General features: G+C 41.3%; 1 protein-coding gene across 4 annotated transcripts in view; it reads left to right on the top strand.

The window, feature by feature from the left end:
• Positions 1-24,040, top strand: part of LOC102455030 (succinate dehydrogenase [ubiquinone] flavoprotein subunit, mitochondrial) — a 42,593-nt gene extending 18,553 nt beyond the window's left edge. For all 4 annotated transcript variants that reach the window (XM_075921635.1, XM_075921634.1, XM_075921632.1 and 1 more), the window contains exons 7-15: positions 1,686-1,810; positions 7,123-7,291; positions 8,212-8,407; positions 10,047-10,218; positions 14,076-14,194; positions 19,998-20,109; positions 21,584-21,714; positions 22,368-22,481; positions 23,632-24,040. In XM_075921635.1, coding sequence (XP_075777750.1) covers positions 1,686-1,810; positions 7,123-7,291; positions 8,212-8,407; positions 10,047-10,218; positions 14,076-14,194; positions 19,998-20,109; positions 21,584-21,714; positions 22,368-22,481; positions 23,632-23,718 — 1,225 coding nt within the window. In that variant the 3' untranslated portion in view covers positions 23,719-24,040. The remainder of the gene's footprint in view (positions 1-1,685; positions 1,811-7,122; positions 7,292-8,211; positions 8,408-10,046; positions 10,219-14,075; positions 14,195-19,997; positions 20,110-21,583; positions 21,715-22,367; positions 22,482-23,631) is intronic.
• The last annotated feature ends 296 nt before the right edge of the window (positions 24,041-24,336 follow it).

The raw sequence follows: 24,336 nt of genomic DNA, 5'->3' as shown, positions 1-24,336 counted from the left end.
TTTCTTCATTTCCCTATCTGTTAAATGAGAATAATACTGCCTGTAGTTCAGTGGTTCCCAACCTTTTCTAGATGGGGACCCATTTTGACAATTCAGGAAGACTTGGTGACCCAAGGCAATTCAAAAACGGGGTGAGTAGGGAGGGCAGAACTACCTGGGGGAGACACTTGGCGATCCTTTTGAAATGTAATGGCGACCCATATTTGGGTCCCGACCCATAGGTTGGGAAACCCTGCTCTAGTTAAATCACTTTTTATCTTTTGGGTAAAAAAACAGAATACATGCAATTTAATTACTCTAATTAGTTTTAGTTCCATGCTTTAATATACTGCATTGATTGAAGTTTGAATTTTAAGGTTGAGTAATTTAAAAGGCTTTAAGTTATGAAGCTAGAGTCTGTGGAGGCAGTTAATGTAGTCTGTGAAGTGAAGGATAATCTTTAAATATTTTAGTTACATTGTACTTTCTTCTTTTACTTAAAATGCTAGATGTAAACTGGCTATGGCAGGAAAACATATATGTAGGGCCTACTGCAGGCCTGGGCAGAATATGGCCCATGGGCTGGATCCGTTTCGCCAAGCCACTGGCTCCGGCCCATGAACGCTGCGAGGAGTGCCAGGCAGGCTTCCTGCTTGCCTCGCCTCACCCACACAAACTGCTCAGAAATGCAGCTGTGGGGCAGTTTTTCTTTAAGCTTCAGGAGTTGCTTCTACCCCCAGCACAATGCCATTGACTGGTTTCTAGCCAGAAACTGGCCAATGGGAGCTGCCCATTTAAATAATGGGCAGCCATGAAGCACAAGGTGCTCCAGAGCACATGGCTGCAGCCTGTGCAGGGGCGGAGCAGGCAGGGAGGATGATTCGGGAACTGCTGCTGGCTGGTAAGTCTCCTGACAGAGCCTACCTCTGGCACCCCAATCCCTCCCTTCCCCAACCCTCTGCCCCCCTCCTATATCCATATTACCTCCCAGATCTGGCGCCCCAGTCCCCTGCCCCAGATCAGTCCCCTCCTGCCCTAGCTCACAACTCAAATTTCTGCATCCTTTCCTGTACCCCGATTCCCTCCACTAGGTCACAATCCAGCCCCCTCCACCCGTGTCCAGTGGATTCTATTGACAGTTTATGGATTCTATTGACAGTTTATGAAAAGAACTCTGGTTAGAAATTGTGAAGAAAGGGTAGTGCTATTGCTCTGCCACCTGCTGGTCTCAAGTTATTTCTCAGATACTAATTGAGCTAGATCAGCAGTTCCCAACCTTTTCCAGATGGGCACCCATTTTGACAATTCAGGAAGATTTGGTGGCACAGGGCAATTCAAAAAATGTGTGAATGGTTCCTTAAGAGCCACCTGGGGACCCTTTTGAAATGTAAAGGCCACCCATAGTTTGGGAAACCCTGCGCTAGATGATGCTCTCTGTGGTCAAGTTACATAGCAGATAATCTATCAGTTTTGTTCACCGTTGATTCAATTTAAATGTGTGAATATCTTAATTGTGTGATAAATGATTACAGTGGCTGACTGAATGCTGTGTTGAAATTATCCTCTGCTTTAGTTGAATTATAAATCTGCATTGCACAAAGTGCAGTGAATAAGCTGAATATCCTAATGATATCTGACTGCTTCTCTACTGATTTCTTAAGGAGACTATTGCAGACAAATTTTAATTTTTGAAATGTTTTCTCTAGTGGATATGGCCGCACCTTCTTCAGTTGCACATCTGCTCATACCAGCACAGGTGATGGCACAGCTCTGGTCACACGAGCTGGCCTTCCTTGCCAGGACCTAGAATTTGTACAGTTCCATCCTACAGGTACAATATAACATTGGCTCTCAACCTTTCCAGACTACTGTATCCCTTTCAGGAGTCTGATTTGGTGTGCATACACCTACGTTACATCTCACTTGAAAACAATTAGTTTACAAAATCAGATATAAAAATATATGTGTCACTGCACACTATTACTCAAATTGTATACTTTCTGACTTTTACCATATAAAGCTATTGGAATATAAATATTGTACTTTTCAGTATATAGAGAAGTATGAATAGATAATTGTATGAAATTTTAGTTCTATCTTTGATAGTGCTTTTTGTGTAGATGATTGTTAAATCTAGAGAAAAATTTAGATGAGTTGATGTACAGTACCCAGGAAGGTCCCTATGTTCTCCCCTAGGGTATGTGTGTCCCTGGTTGAGAACCACTTGATTACAAGTCTAGGAAGGCAATCTTTGTTTTCCAGGAACTTAAAATATTCAGAAAGAACATCTCTGAAATATTAAGCCTCACAGTTTTACATTATTAAGATCTGTAGTGTTAAACAGCTTAAAAGCTTTACCACTTACCCTTACCACCTCTTTTCAGGCTACAGATTCTCATGCAGAAGTTAACATTGTAAGCAACTAAATGGAGCAAAGAATTTCCATTCATTGAAATTGTTTAGATGTTTTTGATATCTGCAATTGTTGTAGGAGAAATATAGATCCCTCAATTCAGGAGTCTTATGAAGTAAAGTGGGAGAAACTTTTACAATTGCATAGAAATGTACTTACGTACTTTTGGTACTTGCATTCCATTAATTTTGGGCTTCAAATACTGTAACAAATCTCTCTCTATATAGTAAAGTTTTTTCCTGCGGGACAACAGGGTGATGTCATCACGTCACTCTGCATCCTGCCTCCTCCTTCCCCCAGCTGAAGCTTGACCTCGCTGCTTCCTCTCACCACTTGCAATTGTTTCTTTAAACCAAGCACCTACTCACCTTCCTCTATCCCACCCCATAGGTTTTTCAGTGACAAGAAACATGGCACATTGCAGCTGTGATAGACCGGGGTGGGAGTGTTTGTGCAGTGCTTGGGACAGCAGCCTGGTGACAAGTACTAAGAGTAAGGCTCCTCTGCCACCAGGCTCTTGGGGAGCTGGAGCGTGGTGCCCGACTTCCTGGAATCCATCTACCCCCATGGAGACTGACCCCCTCTCCAGCAGCTGCACTTGCCGCAGCTGACAAAGCACCCGAGCCATCCGGGGAGCCATCACACTGGCCTGTAGGCTCTTTCCCTTCTGCTCTCGGTGGGTGGATGGCAACCCTGGGCTCTGTGGGTAGGGATAGGGCAGTGAGCAGCACAGGCAGGACTTCATGGGGAAGAGGTCGGGACAGTGGCCCTCACGCTGCTGCTTTTCCCACCTCAGCTGGCTGCAGTGCCCCAAAGCACTGTGTGTGCACAGCACTACCTGTGCCTCCCTGGCCACCAGGGTTAGACCTGAGCCTGGCACACACCGCAGCTGGGAGAGGCGAGGTGGGGGGGAGGCATGGGGGAGAGAAGGGGCCTGGGCTGGCTGGGGAGTGGGGGGAGGGAGAAAGGGCCCAGGCTAGCTTGGCGGGGGGGAGGGGAGAGGGATGGAAAAGAGGTCCAGGCTCGCGGGGGGCAGGGGCCTGGACCATCAGAGGGAAGGGAGAAGAGAAGGGGCCTGGGTTAGCGGAGCCACAGCCCAACCTCCCCGGTGGCTGTGGGGAGAGTTGGGTTTGCCTAACCCCCACAAGAAGGGGGATTGGTGAGCATGGGGCGCAGCCCCCTAGTAATAATTTTATACATCAATTTATATTCACCTTTCAGAATTGTAATTTATTGCCTCCATTTGAGTCTTTCTTTAAAATAACAAATGAATTCTTCTTTTCATGTTTTAAATTTTAGATTGTACACTTTAATCTTATTTCTTTAGGAATTATCAACTGATTTCTTGACACTAATGCTTCCCAGAATTAAGAAACAAATTAATCAATACTGTATTTTTGAACTTTAAAGACATCCTAATAACTGAAGTCAGGGTTTTCATAGTTCAGGCCCCTGCACGTTTGCCTTTGTATTTTCCATGTTACGTCCATTTCATTCATCAAGTATTCTGGAGGAAGTTTTAAGTATTAATATACATTATTTTCACAGTTGTGGGAAATTAAAGGGAATTTTGGGATTAGAGCAGGGCTGCAGGGGGCTCTCTCCATGGCCAAGGGGTTAGACGCACCCAGACAGAAGTTGTAGGAGACTCTGGTCCTGGTCTGGGGAAGAGAGATCCTTGGCCAGGGATGTTAAGGAGAGTGATGAACCCCCAGTTGTAGAGAAGGCCACACAGCTGCTGAAAGGGTCTTCCTTTGACAGTCCCAGTGCCCTCCAGTGAGTGAGCAGGCTTTGACCAGTGTTCCCTCTAAGCCCATGGTCACCAACCAGTAGATTGAGCTCTACTGATAGATCTTAGAGCCTCTGACAGGTGATCGTGACTGGCTGGCTAAGAGGCTATCAAGCACAGCACTTGAGCTGCACTCCCCCCACTGCCATGCTGCTCCTGCCCTCTGCCCTTGGAGCTCTCCCCTCCGCCCTCCCACCCAGAGCCTCCTGCTTGTAGTGCAGAGGAGGGGCACTGATGTCAGGGTGCCCCTTCCCACCATGTATTCTATCCCCACAGAACGGATGGGGGGCACAATAGGGCTTGGGCTGTAGGGAGTTTGCTAGCTGCTTTTGAGAGTGGGGCAGGGCAGGGGTGAGCCTACCTTAGCCCCACTGCACCACCACCCAGGAGCCACAAGAGGTATGAACCCCCTTCTGCACCCTAAACTCCTGTCCTAGTCCTGAGCCCCCTGGACTCAAACTCTTACACATTCTGTAACCTGAACCCTTTCCTGCACCCCCAACTCTGTGGTCAAGGCTCCGCTCAAAGCCCCTGACGCTCCAAATCCCTTAGTCCAAGACCAGAGCCTGTGCCCAAACCCATCTGCCCCTACCTGGTGAAAGGGAGGGAGGATGGAGTGAGCAGGGGCAGGACCTCGGAGAGGAGAGGCATGAAGGAGGAAGAGCAAGGGTATTTGGGTTTGAGCTATATCCTGGGTTGCATTTACATTCAAAAAGTGATCTTGGGCTTAAAAAGGTTGGAAACTGCTGCTCTAAGCTGTGTGGTGGCACCAGCTTCCCAGGGCTCCTTGCATGGAGCTGACTGACTAATTAATCACCTGTGAAGCTCTGCTGCCAGGCAGCTTAGAGAAAACACTGACTGGATCCTTGCAGGTGCAAGGTATGGAGAAAACTCTGGTGATGGCAGAGAGAGCAGAAGCAGTTGGTGAGGGCCATGATGACTAACCCACAGCCATAGGGAAGTCCAACCCAGCTGCTTAGTGGATTCTGTCTGAAAGCAGCCTCTGTGCTCCTAGCAGTTAGCAAGTGGAATCATAACATCAGGACTGTAAAAATTGCCTATATGATTGCAGGGCCTACAACATGAATTCCTGTGGGTGCTATGTGAGAGGGAGGATGTGTTTGAGACTGTCATCTATTTATTTTCCATTAATTTCTATTAGGAGAAGCCCACCTTTATGGACAACTATCAATTTAAATTGCATCCTGCCAGGCCTGTCATAAGTTTATTGTTGTGCAGTTTGTGTGATTTCAGAAGGTGTGGGGACATAATTACCAAGTAAATTGGCTAGATATCTGAATTGTAGTGAGAGTGGGAAGGGGAAGATGTATTGAAATATCATGACGTCTTCCAGCAATTGTTCATTTTTAGGGTAGGTGGAAATCTGTTGGACTGCTTCTTATATTGTAATTATAAAAATGTTTATGGAAGCTAAGAAACTAGGTGTTGTACAGTGTGTCTTTCGGATTATCCTTGTTATTTGTAGTAAAGAACCTGTATTTAACGTAGGGGTAATGAAGGCTAATGGTCCACATTGAAAAGTGAATGAGATATGGTTACTTGATCTTTGAATTTCTTAACTGTCAAAGGTGTTATAACTACAATTTTCTGACTATTTCATTGTGTGGTGGTACATATAATATATATACACATGTATAACATTAAGATTTTTTTGGTCAAAGAATGTTAATTAAGCTTTTGAATTATCAAAACCAGTATTCCTTTAAATTTTGTAAATCAGTCAACACTGTCACTTCCCAGGATCACCCAGAGGAATGAAGAGGGTCTTGCTAAATTTGAGGGAAGAGAAGATAATACTGAGCTAAGTCTTTACTCCCTGGGTGATCCAGGGAGCCACAGAAGCATATCTGTTGCACTCCTCCTCCTTCCTTTTAGCTGTAAGGAGTAGAGCAGCAATGATGTGGAATTGCAGACTGTCATAAAATCAGTCCAAGGGTGGAATATAATAGAAAGCAATTTAAAATATTAACTTTATAATATTCAGAGGTGTAACAGTTCTCGTGGTAGCCAGTACTGTGAGTGACCTTATTATTCCCTGCTTCTGGGAAAAGGGACTGTCTTTTATTGTGCTGGGTGTCAGGTTTCTGACACCTTCAGCCTTTCAAACACATAAGCATTCTTCTCTGGGCTATGTCAGCCCTGTATTTACCTTGCTTGAACAGGTCATCACTAAGACACAATACCCCATGACTAATTTTTACTCCAAGTCCATAAAGCATACTTTCAGAATAAATACATTTTCAGTAAATATTACTTTTGTATACATCTCACAAGTATTGAGTCTTAACAAGTCAAACATTTCTGTAGATACCTTAGGGTACATCTAGACTACATGCCTCTGTGGACGGAGCCATGTAAACTAGTTTACCCAGCATAGTCAATGAAGTGGGGATTGAAATAATCCCAGCTTCATTAAAATAAAAATGGCCACCATGCTGTGCTGACGATCAGCTCATCCGGCACAGCGCGGTAGTCTAGATGCGGCATGGTCGACAAGGGAAGCCTTTGTTGACTGCTCTAGTATGCCTCGTGAAACGCTGCTGTGCTGTGCCAGATCACCTGATCGTTGGCACAGCGCAGTGGCCATTTTTATTTTAATGAAGCGAGGATTACTTAAATCCCTGCTTCATTGACTATGCCGGGTAAACTAGTTTACATGGTTTTGTCGACGGAGCCATGTAGTCTAGACGTACCCTTACATTTTACTGTTTTATAGATAAACATCCTATAAGATATTTTTGTCCGTCTGAAGTGAGAGCAGTTTGCAAAGAACAGGGGACCTTTTGCCAAGAGATCTGTGTCACTTTTGTCTTATGGAATCCTCCGTATCTTTTAAATTAAATACTTTTGTTTTTACAATAACTTGATTACAAAATTATCTTGTAAGTATTTCATAACATTGCTGCTTCTTGCTTTGCAGGCATCTATGGTGCTGGCTGTCTTATTACAGAAGGTTGTCGTGGTGAAGGAGGTATTCTTATTAACAGTGAAGGTGAAAGATTTATGGAGAGATATGCGCCTGTTGCAAAGGACCTTGCTTCCAGAGATGTTGTGTCTCGTTCTATGACGATTGAAATCCGCGAAGGAAGGTTTGTTTAATTTTTCAGTGACATAAGTTTTTGTATTTGGTAAAAGCAGATAGGGAGTTGCAATAGTTCATGGAAGATTTTGGATCATCTCGAGCAGCCATGTTAAACTGGTAGAAGGCTGAAGATTTTACATATATTTTAGGCAAAAATCTTGATTTTTGAAATCTAGTTCCCTTTTAAAAGGGTAATCAGAAAAGTTCTCTAGTCTTTTTTGTTTTAGTAAAATTAAAGCTTTAAGCCAGATTTTCAAAAACACTCAGAACGCATCAGCTCTCATTGGAGACAGCAAGAGCTGCTGTGCTCTTGAAAATCTGGCCCATACCTGTTTGATATTTTTCTGAAGTCAAAAGATACCACAGATGTTCTTAACATTCACCTGATGATTCACTAGATAATTTCTAAATGGTCTGATAACTGTAATCTACAAATTGTAAATTGCTGTAACATCAACATCTTTGCAGGACACTAGGAGACTTCATATTAAAGTTGTTTTAGAAATTCATTTAAAATACAGGAATTTCATAATTATGGTAGGAAAGACAGTAGAATGGGGAACATTTTACGTGTACTAAGGTTGGGGAAGGAGGTCAGTTATTGATGCTCTTCTGTGCTTCCAGATGCATGTTTTCTAAATAGGATGCATCTGTAAGCGCACACACACACACACACATTTGGTTGTGAATATCTGTTTTGAACTCCCAAATGATTATTCAAAGCAGAAATAAAATGACTTAAATTCTGTTTTTCTGGTGTTTTTTGTGGTTCATGTTACCATGCAGATGACTGGATAAAATTGAAGTCTTTATATATAGTGTCTAGATAATATGGTCAAGATACTTTAGAAATGAGTGCTTTTATATAGGGGAAATTCTGTGGAGAGCAGTATTCCAACCTTTCACTCCTATTTCCTTTCACATTAGGGGTTGTGGCCCTGAGAAAGATCATGTATATTTGCAGTTGCACCATTTACCACCACAACAGCTAGCAATGCGCCTCCCTGGAATTTCAGAAACAGCTATGATATTTGCTGGTGTGGATGTCACAAAAGAACCTATTCCTGTTCTTCCTACTGTGCATTACAATATGGGAGGTATTCCTACTAACTACAAAGGGCAGGTAACTATCATAGATCAGTATCGTGAAATCTTGTTTTCTCTAGTAGAAATGAAATATTGGGTTCCTTATAAAATTAGTCTGAAGTGAGCTTGCTACTAAATTTATATGTACAAGTATGTTAAATGATATAATATTAAGATAACTTGAAAAAGTTATAACTTTGTTTGTCTTGTAAACAAGTTGTCACAGCATTCTTGGGATGTTTGCATAGGGATGGAACTCCAGAGACAATATGCAAAATATGAAATGTAGTCTTTTCAATATGCATTAAGTATACAGGCGTTCTTTAAACTGTCCATGTGAAAGTTTATTCAGACGAGGGTAATACTGTATAGTTAAAAATGGCTGTATAGATGGGCTTGAACTATAAATCATTAAAGGTTTAGGTGATATGGATTATTAGCTCCATTACTGCATTCTCTGCACTAAAATTGGTAACTTAAGTTCACTGCTGTGTAAATACCAATTTTAATGGCAACCAGTCCCTGTGTCAGGCTAAGCAAATCTGAGAATTTACCAGTCTGATTTCTTGGATTAGTTTATTTAGATCAGTTTTTAAAATAAATATAAAATTCTGCCTTGTCAACATGGTCTGGCATTATAGAGTCCAATTTTCTTCCCACTCTGCTCTGAATTTTACTACAAAAATATTTTGGTGAGCCATGCTGCTTTGTCTCACATTGATGCCGGTAAAACATCATAATTAACAAGGCTCGACAAATCACTGTTTCTACTCGCCCATGGTGAGTAGATTTCATCCGGTCACCCCGTTCACCAGCGGCGTGCGCATGCACAATGCGGGTCTTGCGCATCTGCAGCACGGAGCTGGCTAGTAGATTTCGCCCCGTTTGTCAAGCCCTGATAATTAAATTGCATAAAAGAATGTGATATTTTCAGTTAATAAATTATTTTCATGGTGTTCCCTTTCCCACCTTTAAATTGGTTGCTTACTATTTGAACTGACTTTGTGCTTTCAAGATAAATAACTGATATTCAAATACAATGAAACTTTGATGCTGTACTACAAATCTGTTACATATTTTGAAGAGTGAGTTTCTGGATTTATTAGTGCCAAATAGTCATACTTCATGCTTTCCTACAGATACCAAATTTTTCATAAAATCCTGCCACTTAAATTTGCTGAATGCACTACTTTTTACACCAGAATATGCTGAGTGAAAGATTTAAATAATTATTTTGTTTTCCATCAGAAAAAAGTCCTGGCTATTATGAGTAGAGTTCATCAAAATATTTGCTAACAAAATTAACATTGAGTCACCTATTCTACTGTAATTTTAGTGCAAAGAAAAGTTTTACTGTTGCAAATCACAAAATAATTCAAATTAATTACAGAAAGAGTAATGAAAGCTTTACAGGTTTCTGATTTCAAATTTACTATATATGGTAAATCAATAAAATGAATCTTTGAAGTTGAATTTTGCAGGATTTCAAAACTCTTTTACCTCTTGCAAGTACATGAATAAAATTTTCTATTACGTATATTTAATTTCTTGAACTTTCCTATGTTAATTTAGGCAATAAGATTTTGCCCAGACAAAAACGGGCCTCATCTGCTAGTGATCCTTATTTTACAGATGGTTTTGCAAACATGTTGAGTGAATTTCTTTTGAAATTACAGGTAATTACACATGTGAATGGCAAAGATCAAGTTGTTCCAGGCTTGTATGCTTGTGGTGAAGCAGCTTCTGCATCTGTTCATGGTGCTAATCGACTTGGAGCAAACTCTCTCTTGGACTTGGTGGTCTTCGGTCGTGCTTGTGCCCTTACTATTGCAGAATTATGCAAGCCTGGTAAGACTGTTCAAGTTTAACTCCTTAAATATTGTCAGAACAAATTGTTATCAATTCCCATCCTCTAAAAGGCATTCTATTACTTTATATCTTTACATCTTAGCAAGTAATTATAGGGTTAATAGCTAGACTATTGAAAATATAAAGCTATTGCAATTTTCTATTGTTGCTGTACATAATGTGCAGTGTTACTAACGTCAAGAATTCACCATACTGCATTAGGGATGTTAAATTTAGATGAATAAACTAATCAAATTGTTGATGGGATTTCCATCAACTATTGCTCTACAAGAGCGCCTCCGCCTTTGAACTGTAGCAAGAGTCCTTCTGAACTCTTGCTACAGTTCAAAAGTGGAAGCCGTGCAGGGAATTCAGGGCTTCCTTTAGAAATGGGGCTCTTGTACATTTCAATAGCAGAATTGCAGCAGAAGCAGTGTGAGCAGAGACTGCTTCAGTCCCCACTCATGCCATTCCCTGCTGTGACTCTACCTACCCTGCCCTCCGCAGAGATGGTGCTGGGGGGAACTGGCTTTTAAGCCGGATCTCCCCCACACCAGCTCCGGCTTCTCTCCTCCCTCCCCCTCTTCCCCCCCATTGCTGTCTCTCTCTGATAGAGGCAGCAAAGTGGGGGGGTGGGAAGTGACTCATCACACAAACTTCTGCTTATCGGATAGTCGGCTAGTCTCATACGTCCCTATATTGTATCTAATTGTAGGGCAATATAATTCTGACAAAGCAATTGGACGATGTGATTGAGAGGATTTTCTTCCATACCAGAACAATTTAATACTACTGATGCTATCATGAGTTTTAAGAAACAAGGTCTTGGAGTGTACTACATTTTAAGATGGAAGATACAGTGCAAACTCACCTTATACTATTTGTTCTTACTTGAAACAAGTCTGAGATGATGACATTTGCTGCAGCCTTGCACGTATAACATGTTACATTTTAAAATTTTAACATAAAATTAATTCCTTTAGGTGCATGTCAGATGGCAACATATCTGATACTTTAGAAAGCAGTTTACAGAATGACTTAATACTTAGATCTTTCCACTGTAACTTCTGTTGTTCTACTTTTATATAAAAACATGAGCTCATTCTAAAACGGTTACCGTGGGTTTTGATTTTAATAACTTCTGATTTTTATGGATCAGAAGAACACTTTATTTTAGTTTATTTAAAAAGGTTAGCATAATGCCCCTCATTTCTGGTTAGTTTACATGTATAAATAAAATCTGTATCTAAAGCAACATCCACTTACCTCTCCTCTTCAGCCCTGTCCCACTAGGTATGTGGGCCAAGATATAGAAGGAATGTACTCTCAAACTAGGAATCTTAGTTGGATTAACTCTTTTATTAGAGAGGCTTTATTAATATTAGCCAGGGAGAAGAAATGGGATTTAAATATTGTATGATAGGCTCACTTCCTATGCCTTTCTGAAATTGGGAACAATATATAGTCATGAAACTCTAAGCATTAAGGTTGAGATAACTTAAATCATAATAGAACACTTTACATTTTCAACCAAAAAACAGATCTCTTATATCTAAATTAAATCAGAGATTCCTGTTCCCATGACCAGCGCTGACCTTAACTCTTGCCACTCATCCTCCCCATTGATAATTCTTCAGTACAAATATACATATTTCTCTGAGAACTGTGAGTCTGTCTACTAGGTATAGGCTTGAGATCTTTTCCCCACATCTTTCTTGTCAACAACGATAATCACTGCATTTTCTCTGTATATGGAGTAGATGTGACACTCCATCCTTATTTACCACTTCAGTTGGGCTGTACCACTCTTGTTCCCTCAGTATGAGTTTGAGTCTACACACATCATTTAAATGCTACAGATCAGTTTGTGCCCAAATATGCTTGTGTGTGTCCTGTAGCCTACATTAACGTCTACAGCAGCGGTGGCCAATAACTTTTGATGGGGGGCCACTCCAAGATTTTGAAAAGTGGTCAAGGATTGCACTCTTCCATGATATTCATGGAGACATGGGTTTTGGAATGGAGGTTGGGTGCAAAAGGGAGCTTTGGGTAAGGGACTGGGGTGCAGGAGGGAGATTGGAGTCTGGGAGGGAATTGGGATGAAGCAGGCAGTTGTGACCTAGGGCAGGAGACGGGAATGCAGGGGTTTGGGATGTGACCTAGGGTGGTAGGAGATTGGGGTGCCAGGTCTGGGAGGGGGTATGGGTGTGAGAGGGGGACAGAGGGTTTGGGTATGTTGGGGGGGGCAGAGAGTTGGGGCAGGAAAGGGCTGGGGTGCCAGAAGCAGGCTGTGGCCAAGAGACTTACTTGTTAGCTGCCAAACTAGCCTGCCTGCCTGCCTGCCTGCCTACAGAGCTTAAAATGTTTCCCAGCCTGCTTGACTGGCCATGTGCTTCATGACTGTCTGAGCCCAGGAGAGGGGGCATGGTTCTTCTTAGCTGCCTGTTATTCTAACAAGCAAGTTGCATTGGCTGATTTCTGCTAGAAACCGGCCAATGGGAATGTGCTGGGGGCGGGGCAGATCCTAAAACTGCTCCGCTGCTCTCCAGTTTCAAAACAGAAACAGAGCCCTGCAACTACTTTTCTGCATGGCACGCGGGGCAAGCAGGAGGTCCTGTCTCTGTGGGCCGGATCCAGTAGCTTGGTGGGCCGGATGCGGCCCGCGGGCCGTACTTTGCCCAGGCCTGTTCTACACCCTGGGATTATCAACTGTAGATCCCCCTTGGGACCTAATACAGAATGTAAATGGATAGATATTTGGCATAGGATAGCATACTTCCATAGTATTGATAAAACTTGGTTTCCTCTTTGGTTACAGCCACTTCCTGAGTTACGACCACCTCCACTTATGACCAAAGTAGTCGTAAATGCGGATCCGAGTTATGAACAGCAATCCGCACTTACGAACTGCGCGGTCTCTATGTAACTCTATGGGATCCGAGTTACGAACACTTCGAGTTACGGACCAAGTGTTGGTCCATAACTTGTTCGTAACTCGGGGAGCGGCTGTATTGATGAGGTCTTCTTTGACACAGTGTGAAGTGTTATCAAGGATAGTGTGAGTAAAGGCTGGAATTTTTACTGTTGTCTTACTTCTGAGCTTAACTATCTTAACATTCTATTTACACTTTTATTTAAGTTAAATATATTTTCAGAATTACAGTAGAATTAACACTAACATTTAAACCATTTTCAAGCTGTAAAACACTGCATACTTAATGGTAGTGTGGAAAGTCTGTTCTGAAATGTTTTGGTTCAACTATGCATCCTGACTTACCGCCCGCCTGTGATGCAAAACATACAAAAATGTATGTTCGACAGCATAGTTAATATATTGCACTCTGGTTCCTTTAATCCCAGAGTTCTCTGTAAACATAAATGAACTGAATATACCCATCCCCATGAAGCAGGTAAGTAGTAGCTGCACTTTCCGGATGAGGAAACTGAAGCATAGTACTGTTAGGCTGTAACTTGACTGAAGTCACATGAAGTTAGTGGCAGACAGGAATGGAACATGGGTGATCTCATTTTATACTCTCTCTAGCCACTAAACATGCTTCTAACAAGTTCCGGTGGAGAATAAACACAGAGAATTGATGAATCCTGAACTCATGTTTTCATATAAGCATCCCACATAATACAAGAAAAAGTACATGTGTCTTGCTTCATAAAAGTGTATTTTATCACTTTCCAGGTTCTATTGTTTATTGATAGACTTTTACTTTGATGTATTAAAATGAAGAAAAAACACTTAAAATAATTATTGCTTTGTAAGATTGTGAAAGCCTGAGGATCGTTAAATCTTGATCTTATTGAAATAATTGAATAAGAAAAATGAAGATATTTACCCTTCATAGGAGAATCAGTTCCCTCAATTAAACCAAATGCTGGAGAAGAATCTGTTGCAAATCTTGACAAACTACGATTTGCCAATGGAAACATAAGAACATCAGAATTGAGACTTAATATGCAGAAGGTAAGGACCTCAGTACCAGTGACTGGAGCATAATATCTTGAGTTGAGGTTGATATTTAAGATATACTGTGGATATTTATGAAAGCTAAGTTGATATTTAGTAAAATGAAGCTCAGGCTTTGGAAAACTGAAGTTTATCAATATCAGCCTTTTTTCTACACAAAGATCTTTCTGCTTGAATCACCTGCCCAAAAGATCACCCTTGTCCTTTAAATTAGGAAAAAGAAATGCCACTTGAAATCTCCAATGTTCCCTCAATTTACTCTATACCTAGATGGAAAAAAAATGTGCATTGAGGCATGAGCAGATGTGCACCTTCAATAGAATCAGAGCTGTGGGCGCTCTACTAATGAACTGAGCGGCATTTTAATCTGACTTGGGCAGCTGTCCAAGGGCTCAGATTATAGGGAATTCTATTCCTGTCTATTTGAAACAGTCATCCTCTTTTGATCTACTTTTTGTCTGATCTGATCAGATGCACCTTTCCCAATGAAATATTTTCATACTCACCAATGAAAATGCTCTGTTCTTGCTCTTTGGTCTATGCTTTAAGCTCAGCATCTGATAAATCATAGCGCACACAAATTCTGAGATGTTGGGCATATATAAGGACTAGAGAGGAGGGTTGGGTTAAGGTACACAATTCCAGCTATGTAAAATACATAGCTGGAGTTGGCTTACCTTAAGATGTGCTTGGTGCCATCTTCACAGAAGGAAGACGACAGGAGTAAATGTTCCCATCACTTCCCTTCTCATGACTGGGACTGAGGGCATTGCTGACTGGAGCTGCCCTCAGCATTTGATTTATGGGTTTTAACTAGGCTTGCTAAACCATATGCCAGATTATCGGTCTCTAGCACAGCAAGTGAAAATGTGGCCTTTAATCTGTTTTCCAGAAGCCAAATCTATAACTATGTTTTTATAAGTGTTTAGACAAGACTTAAGTGATTAGTTTGCAAATCATTATATATGGATCTGATTGGTAGCCAAGATTACTTCCTGAAGGAAACACCTAGCTGTAAAAGTGAAATATAAACAAGGTGAATGAGGTAATATCTTTGATTAGACCAAGAAAAATATTGCATTGCCAACCTCATCTCTCTAGTATCCTGAGGCTAACATGGCTATAACTACACTTCATGCATGAAGTGAAATGTAGTAAGACAGCCACTTCAACAGTTTTAGGAACACGGGAGCTGATACTAGATGTGACTTGTGGTCCATTTAGTCCTGTATTCACTTCCAACCATATTTTATCATTTAGAGGAAGATACAAGAACCTTGCAGTAAACATGTGATGTAATTTCTACCTACATTAGGCCTTGCCATGATCTCTACTAAAGATTGGATTAAAACCTGAAGCGTAAGATTTAATCTCTTCCAAATGTTTTTATAAGTGGATATTCTTGTTATCAATACATATGTCCTTTCCCTTTCGGAATTTTGCTCACTATTACAATGTGCTGTAATAGTGAGTTCCACAATATAATTATATGTTGTATTAAAAAAAAAAATCCTTCTTACCTGTGTTGAATACCCCCTTTTTTAATTTCATGCAATGCCTTCATTTAATTTTCTTATTAATTATAGCAAAATCTAGAGAATTGATGCTGAACACAACATGAAGCTAAACTTCCAAGAACTTTAATCCACCTTAACTAACAGCCTAGAGATCATTCCATGTTGAACTTGTAGAGAGAGGGTATCCAGTTACAAGCAAAAATGTGGGCCAAGTGAGTTTAAGCCCTTTTAGAAATAATTTAGGCTATAGTCATAACTTTAATGAGTCATTTTAAAGTGCTTCTGAACCTCACTCAGCACAGAATTGACTTATACTCGAAATACAACAGTTCTTTTTGTAAGTTGAGTTCACTGTGATTCAGAAACTTTCATTGATTTAGTCAGGACCTCTTGAAAATTCTGAACATCACAAATTAATAATTGGAGATTGCAAATGCATCAAGCTTTATTTGATTCCAGTCAGGGGTTATAGCAAAACAGGTGACTTTTGCACCTAGAATCAGTATATGCTGTTCAGGGATCCAGTTTTGTGTATAAAGTGTTGGTACTTTACCCAAACCCTACCCACAATCTTAGAATAATTGGAGTTTTCTGTCATTCAGTTCTGCTCTTCCTAGTTAAACTCCTTTATAGTCTTCCCTATTACATTGTGGAATCCTGGTAGCTTTTACATTTTAGGACAGTAGTCCCCCAAGCTTTTCGGGCTTGTGCCCCCCTCCCTTTTCTTCCCAGAACTGAGAATAGAGACATGAGACCAGGGGAAAATGCAGACATGGATAAGGGGGCTGAGGGCCAGGTCTGGAGCCAGACTTCAGTTGGGGGCAGAGGCTTCGGAAAGGTTTGGAGCAGAGCTGGGAGTAGAGTGGTGCTGTGTGGTTCTACTTTCCTACTGGTCCAGGCCCTACTCATAGAATCATAGAGCTGGAAGAGACCTCAGAAGGTCATCAAGTCCAGCCCCCTGCTCTAGGCAGGACCAATCCCAACTAAATCAACCCAGCCAGGGCTTTGTCAAGCCGAGACTTAAACACCTCTAGGGATGGAGACTCCACTACTTCCCTAGGTAACCCATTCCAGTGCTTCACTACCCTCCTAATGAAATAGTTTTTCCTAATATCCAACCTGGACCTCTTCCACCTCGACTTGAAACCATTGCTCCTTGTTCTGCCATCTGTCACTACTGAGAACAGCCTCTCTCCATCCTCTTTGGAACCTCCCTTCAGGAAGTTGAAGGCTATCAAATCCCCCCTCACTCTTCGCTTCTGCAGACTAAACAGACCCAACTCCCTCAGCCTCTCCTCATAAGTCATATGCTCCAGCCCCCTAATCATTTTGGTTGCCCTCCGCTGGACCCTCTCCAGTGTGTCCACATCCTTTTTGTAGTGGGGGGCCCAGAACTGGACACACTACTCCAGATGTGGCCTCACCAGAGCCGAATAAAGGGGAATAATGACATCTCTGGATCTGCTGGCAATGCTCCTCTTAATGCAACCTAATATGCCATTAGCCTTCTTGGCTACAAGGGCACACTGTTGACTCATATCCAGCTTCTCATCCACTGTAACCCCCGGGTCCTTTTCTGCAGAACTACTACTTAACTGGTTGGTCCCCAGCTTGTAACTATGCTTGGGATTCTTCCGTCCCAAGTGCAGGACTCTGCCCTTGTCCTTGTTGAACCTCATGAGATTTCTTGTGGCCCAATCCTCCAATTTGTCTAAGTCACTCTGGACCCTATCTCTGCCCTCAAGCATATCTACCTCTCCCCCTAGCTTAGTGTCATCCGCAAACTTGCTGAGGGTGCAATCCATCCCCTCATCCAGGTCATTAATAAAGATATTGAACAAAACCGGTCCTAGAACCGAACCTTGGGGCACTCCGCTAGAAACCGACCGCCATCCTGACATCGAACCCTTGATCACTACCCGCTGGGCCTGGCCTTCTAGCCATCTTTCTATCCATCTTACCGTCTATTTATCCAAACCACATTCCCTTAACTTGCTGGCAAGAATATTGTGGGAGACCATATCAAAAGCCTTGCTAAAATCAAGGTATATCACATCCACTGACTTTCCCAGGCCCACAGAGCCAGTTACCTCATCATAGAACCTAATCAGATGAGTCAGGCACGACTTGCCCTTTGTGAATCCATGCTGACTATTCCTATTCACTTTCCTCTCTTTTAAGTGCCTCAAAATGGATTCCTTAAGGATCCCTTCCATGATTTTTCCAGGAACCGAGGTAAGACTGACCGGGCTATAGTTTCCTGGATCGTCCTTCTTCCCCTTTCTGAAGATGGGCACTACATTTGCCCTTTTCCAATCATACGGGATTTCTCCTGATCTCCACAACTTTTCAAAGATAATGGCCAAAGGCTCCTCAATGACATTTGCCAACTCCCTCAGTACTCTCGGATGCATTAAGTCCAGACCCATGGATTTGTGTACGTTTTGCTTTTTTAAATAGTTCCTAACCTGTTCTTTACCTACCAAGGGCTGTCCATCTTCATCCTATCTTGCGTCACTTAGCGTAGTAGTCTGGGAGCCCACCTTGTCCGTGAATACGGAAGCAAAGAAAGCATTGAGTACTTCAGCTTTCCCCACGTCATCTTTCACTAGGTTACCTCCTTCATCTAGTAGGGGCTGCACACCCTCTCTGATCACCACCTTCTTGTTAACATGCCTGTAGAAACCTTTCTTGTTATCCTTCACATCCTTAGCCAGTCGTAATTCCATTGTCGCCTTCCTGATAACCCCCGGCATCCTCGAGCTATACATTTAAACCCCTCTCTGGTCATTTGTCCAAGTTTCCACTTTTTGTAAGCTTCCTTTTTGTGCTTAAGTTCACCAAGGATTTCCCCCGTAAGCCAATCCGGTCTCCTACCATGTTTGCCTCTCTTGCTACGCGTCAGGATGGTTTCTTTCTGTGCCTTCAATAAGGCTTCTTTAAAATACTGCCAGCTGTCCTGGACTCCTTTCCCCTTCATGTTAGCATTCCAGGGGATTCTGCCCATCAGATCTCTGAGAGAGTCAAAGTCTGCTTTTTTGAAGTCCAAGGTGTATATTTTACTACTCTTTTCTTCCTTTGGTCAGGATCCTGAAATCTACCATCTCATGATCACTGCTTCCCAGGTTGTCACCCACCTCCACACTTCCCCTATTAGTCCCTCCCTGTTTGTGAGCAGAAGGTCAAGCTGCGCACGGCCCCTGTTGTATCCTTCAGCACTTGTCAAGAAGTTATCCCCAACATTGTCCAAAAACTTCCTGGATTGCCTGTGTACTGCCATATTGGTTTCCCAACAGATGTCAGGGTGATTAAAGTCCCCCACGAGAACCAGGGCCTGCGATCTGGAAGCTTCTCTTGGTTGTCCAAAGAAAGCTTCATCTACCTGATTCAGTGGCCTGTAGCAGACACCAACCACAACATCACTGCTGTTGTTTGTGCCTTTAAACTTAACCCATAGACTCTCAACAGGTTTTTTTCCCTCTTTATACTGGAGTTCAGAGCAATCGTAGTGCTCTCTTACATATAGTGCAACTCCTCCCTCCTTTTCTCCCCTGCCTGTTCTTCCTGAACAGTCTATACCCTTCCATGACAGTGCTCCAGTCATGCGAGTCATTCCACCAAGTCTCTGTTATCCCAATTAAATCATATTTCTTGGACTGGGCCAGTTCCTCCTGTTTGTTGCCCAGACTTCTCACATTAGTGTACAAAAACCTCAGGTAACCAGTTGATCACCCTATCTTCTCCATTTGAAACAGGGGTCCTCCTTTCTTGCTAGTTCCTCTCTGCATTTCTTCCCGGTATCCGACTTTCCCATTCCCCTCAGGGTTTTGGTCACCGTCCCCCGACGAACCTAGTTTAAAGCCTTCGTCACTAGGATTGTAAGCCTGCCCGTGAAGATGCTCCTTCCTCTCTTGGTTAGATGGATCCCATCTCTTCCTAGCAATCCTTGTGCCCGGAACAGAGTCCCATGATCGAAGAAACCAAATCCCTCTCTGCGACTCCACCTGCGCAACCACGCATTTATGTCCTCAATTCGACGATCCCTGCATAAATATGTGGGGGATTGTTTGGCCCTTAGAACTTTTTCAGATTTCCTATTCAGGATGGAATCGTTGCATTATTTCACATACAGAATGGGTTTGCAACCACAATGACGGGAAATTATAAAAGAAAGCTTAATTCTGTAGAAACTGAGATTACAAAAGACATTCTAATGCCTTCCTTGAAACTTCTTACAGGTTTTGGAAGTATACTATTTTTTAAAACATTTTGGTGTCTTGTAGACAATGCAAAGCCATGCTGCAGTGTTCCGAACAGGTTCTGTACTACAGGAAGGCTGTGAGAAACTTGGCCACATTTATCGTGATTTGGATGACCTGAAGACATTTGACAGAGGTACAGTTCTACAGTAGCTTGTGTGTTCATTTTGTTACCTGTGGGTGTACGTGTGTTTACCTCTACATTTCAAAGGTATTTTCAGTTACAATGAAGAGTTAATATAAAAATCAACTGACTTGAGCTGCAGTTTCAAAACTATTGTTGTAGTTGTCTTGACATTTGTGAATTTGCATGGAAACATTTTAAAGAGGTTCTGTTTGAATGTTTTATAGAATGCAAATGTAGATTAGAAAAAATCAGACATGTGTAAATGTTAGTTAACTTACACAAACTAGAAAAAAACCTAACACTTTTCAATATAAGGAAAATATTATTCCTTCCCAGAAAACTTGTGTGTGTTCACCTCAAATATGCAGAAGGATATTAGTCTTAATTTATTATAAACAAATCCTGAAAATAGTATAATGTGTAAAGGTTAATCTATTCTTAACAGTGTTCTGGTATATGTTTATTTGGGGAAAAAAGATACACAAATCCAGCTTTACTAAGCTCTCTAAGGAGGGTGTACACCTTTTCCTTTAAAAATAGGATACAACTCAAGAGTTTCTTAAATAATCGGTAAATTATTTTTTTCCTTTCCGCAACTTTTCTTTTTGTAGCTACTTGTAGAGATGGGCTTTGAACTGAACATTCTAAAAGAGGCTGTGTTACAGGCTGTAGTGATTGTTAGACACCAAGTTGAGGAAAAGCCTGTCATACAATTTAAGATCTTATGGATGAATGACATATCAGCGTATTGGTGATCCCTGCAATTGGATTATACAGTTTCTTAAAAACGTAGCCTGTATCCACTGGATACCAGTAAAATTCTGCTGGAAAAGCTTTTTTGCCCAGCTAGTTCCAAAGATTTTTTTTTAAGTGACCTCATTTAAATTTGGAGCCAAGTTTTGTAAGCTGAAACAAACGCTGCTTGAGTATGAGGACAAAATTGTGTTTTGATGCATTACATGCAAGATTCAATCTCATTTTGGGCACATTTAGTCTTTAATAATTATTTTTGACTCTGATAATTAAGTTTGATTTCACAATTGTCTCTAGTAGTGGCAGGCACATGCCTCAAAACCAAAATATGCTACTTTTGCACAGTTAATCAGTATTATCAGACATGTTGCCTGTAAACCGTGCACTTGTGTGGCTGCTTAGGAGAGATTCCAGCAACAGCCAGTGATCAGCAGAAAGCTTGGTTTTCTCTTTCTGCTAGGGGCGCACACTTGCACATGCCTCAGTGCGCACACAGTTTATTCTGCACATGGATGGAAAAGAGGGAAAATTGATTGTCAGCTTATGAAAGATGCAAGACTGGCGAGAGATGTCTGCATGCTATGATGGAGATGCACTTTTTGCATAGGAAAACATGTGTTGTGACTACAGTACTGTCTTCTAAGTACAGTACCAGCAAACAAAAGAGATTGATGAGAAGTACTTACACTTGTTGCTAAACATACTTCAATGTAGTGTAATGTCTTGCTAGGTATGGTGTGGAATACTGACTTAGTGGAGACCTTGGAACTGCAAAATTTGATGATTTGTGCTATGCAAACTATTTATGGTGCTGAGGCTCGCAAAGAATCTCGTGGTGCTCATGCCAGAGAGGACTACAAGGTGCTTGTGTACTTTAAACATGTTTCATAAATAGGGTTTTCATACATATGGGACAACTTTTCTTGGCAAACATATCTTGGTTTTAAATCACATATACTTGAGGTTGGGAGAAGGGTGAGGTTTCAGTTTGCATTGCTTATTCCTAAAACTCTAAAATTGATTTAAGATGCTTGAAAAAGTGTTCCTGATATTGACTTCAAGCTTGTAAACTGATTTGTGGCCTCAATGGTTTAAGTAAATCTAAATGACCCTTTCACACCCATTGATCAGTATCTCAGTAACCAGAATCAGCTGGGTATTGATGCAATAAACACAGCTTCTAATCAGTCCCATTGAATCTTACTTTTAAAATATTGATAAAAAGAATAGCTATGATATGGTCACTGGATAGCAATAAAAAGATTGAAAACAGTGTACGCATTATATGAAGATAATGCACTCTAGAATTTCCACACAGTTACAATCCTACTTAACTTGCTGAAATTCTGCACTAATTTTGAAATAAAAACAGGAATTAACATAAAATGTAGAACAAAACTTAATCTGGTATTACAGCAGTATAATTAGAAGTGACCTAATCTTGTTGGTAGTTAAATTCATTTGGAAAATGCAGTTTGTGATCTACTGCATAATACTTTCTTTTTACTGCTTAGGTAAGGGTAGATGAATATGACTTTTCCAAGCCAATACAAGGGCAACAGAAAAGACCCTTTGAAGAGCATTGGAGAAAACACACCCTTTCTTTTATGGATGCCAAGACTGGGAAGGTATGTTGATTCTGGGGTTGGGGGGGCTTTTGTCCCATCCTGTTTTTCAAGTGGAAATTGCATTAATGTAATGGAAGTTAGTTGAAATTTCTTTATGAAGTACCTCATTTAGTTAAATACAGTAAAACTCCAATAGTCTGGTGTCCAGTTGTCTGGTACTCCCAATAGTCGGGCAGTAACTGGAACGCGGAAGTGCTTCAGTCAGCCGCTCTCACGGCCGGGCCACTATAAACCGCATGCACACTCCCATCATGCGCCATTCCGCTCACAGTCCCCAGTGCACACAGCGTCCAGCCTGCACTTGTTAGCAGTTGGCTGCTGAGCATAGGGAGCTGCCTTGGAACCCAGACATAAGGTTGGGGCAGAAGAGAGACTGGGTTACAGCAGGGAGGGGAGGTGAGGTGAGAGAAGGGGGATTGGGTTGGGAGTATGCTCCTTTATAGTACCTCCAGGCACTCGGACATATCCGGTAATACAGCACCACCTGGGTCCCAAAGGTGCCAGATTAGCGGAAGTCTACTGTACAGTAGTATAATTTAGGAGTATAAGAACTAAATGTGCAAGATGAGAGCCATTCCTGAATTGCTTTGTAGAAAATTGATTTTGTACTTGGCTGGGAACTGGAATAGTTTTTCATCTTACAACAGGCTAGTTCATAATTCTTATTACACAGATGTGTGTGGTGATGCTTAGTATAAATAATTTACAGCTTTAAAAATCTCTGCTCTTACAACCCCCTCCCTATATGCACACTCCCCCTGCAAGGTGATCTACAGTACAGCTCTAATACGAAGTACTCAGGATCACCTCCCCTTCCAGGTGATTAACCTCCTTAAGTGCCAGAAGGGTTATTTGTTGAGTGACATGAGGCATTTTATTCCCTTGAATACAGACTGTGCCTTCAAATGCTTCAAGATGTTACTGGTAGGGAAGCAAGAAGGAACTTAGAAATAAATCTTACTTAGATCTGGTGGTTTTTTTTTCCCATTTGAGATGCTTTTGACTTAATGTTGCTTTTTGCAAGTTTTTTTTGTCAATTTTCTAATTCTGAATATTGTGATGGAGCAGTAGTTGCCAGTATTTTCTATGACATAATTTGTGATTTCTTGCTCTTGTTTGCTTTAGTTAATACTGTCTTTTGTATCTTTAGGTTACTTTAAAATACAGACCTGTAATTGACAAAACTTTAAATGAAGAAGACTGCGCAACAGTTCCACCTGCTATTCGTTCCTACTAATAATGGTTAGCTATGTAAATCATGTAATAATGTATGTCTGCCAGATCTTAATGATATATGTAAACATAAGTATTCTCATTGAGAAAGCTACTGTCATATTAATGATGGCATTTGTCACTGATATAATAGGGATATGCTGGCCATTGAGCAAAGTGCACACTGGTTCTCTTCCGTGCCTCTCAAAACATTTGAAGCGAAGATACAAAACTAATGCCAAAATAAAATCTAAACCAGCCCTATTTGTTACAGTATTTAGCTTTTGTGATCTCTTGTTTTTCTTCGTTGTGGAGCCTCTCTCATGGAAATAAACTCAATGCACTTATTTTGAATGTGTAATCTGTTTTTCTTAAAATGAAACAAATGGTCATCTGTAATGTGCTGTTTGAGACATGTATTTTGTGATTGGGGGATGAGATTTAAAGTTATGAGATTTAAAGTTAAGCTTCCAGAACAGTAACTGTGCCCTATTAATCATTACTTACTTAGATTGTATTATAGTTACTGTGGGAAGTGTAGCTTTGAGTTTCTAGATCTAAGATTTAAAGCATCAATTACGATGTTTCATTAGTGTACAATAGGCTTTTATTTACTTGAACACTAGGTGGAGGATCTTTACCC

Source organism: Pelodiscus sinensis, chromosome 2, assembly GCF_049634645.1.
Source record: "Pelodiscus sinensis isolate JC-2024 chromosome 2, ASM4963464v1, whole genome shotgun sequence".
Lineage (NCBI taxonomy): Eukaryota > Metazoa > Chordata > Testudines > Trionychidae > Pelodiscus > Pelodiscus sinensis.
Note: the sequence above shows the minus strand (reverse complement) of the source record. Positions and strands in the feature narration are given on the sequence as shown.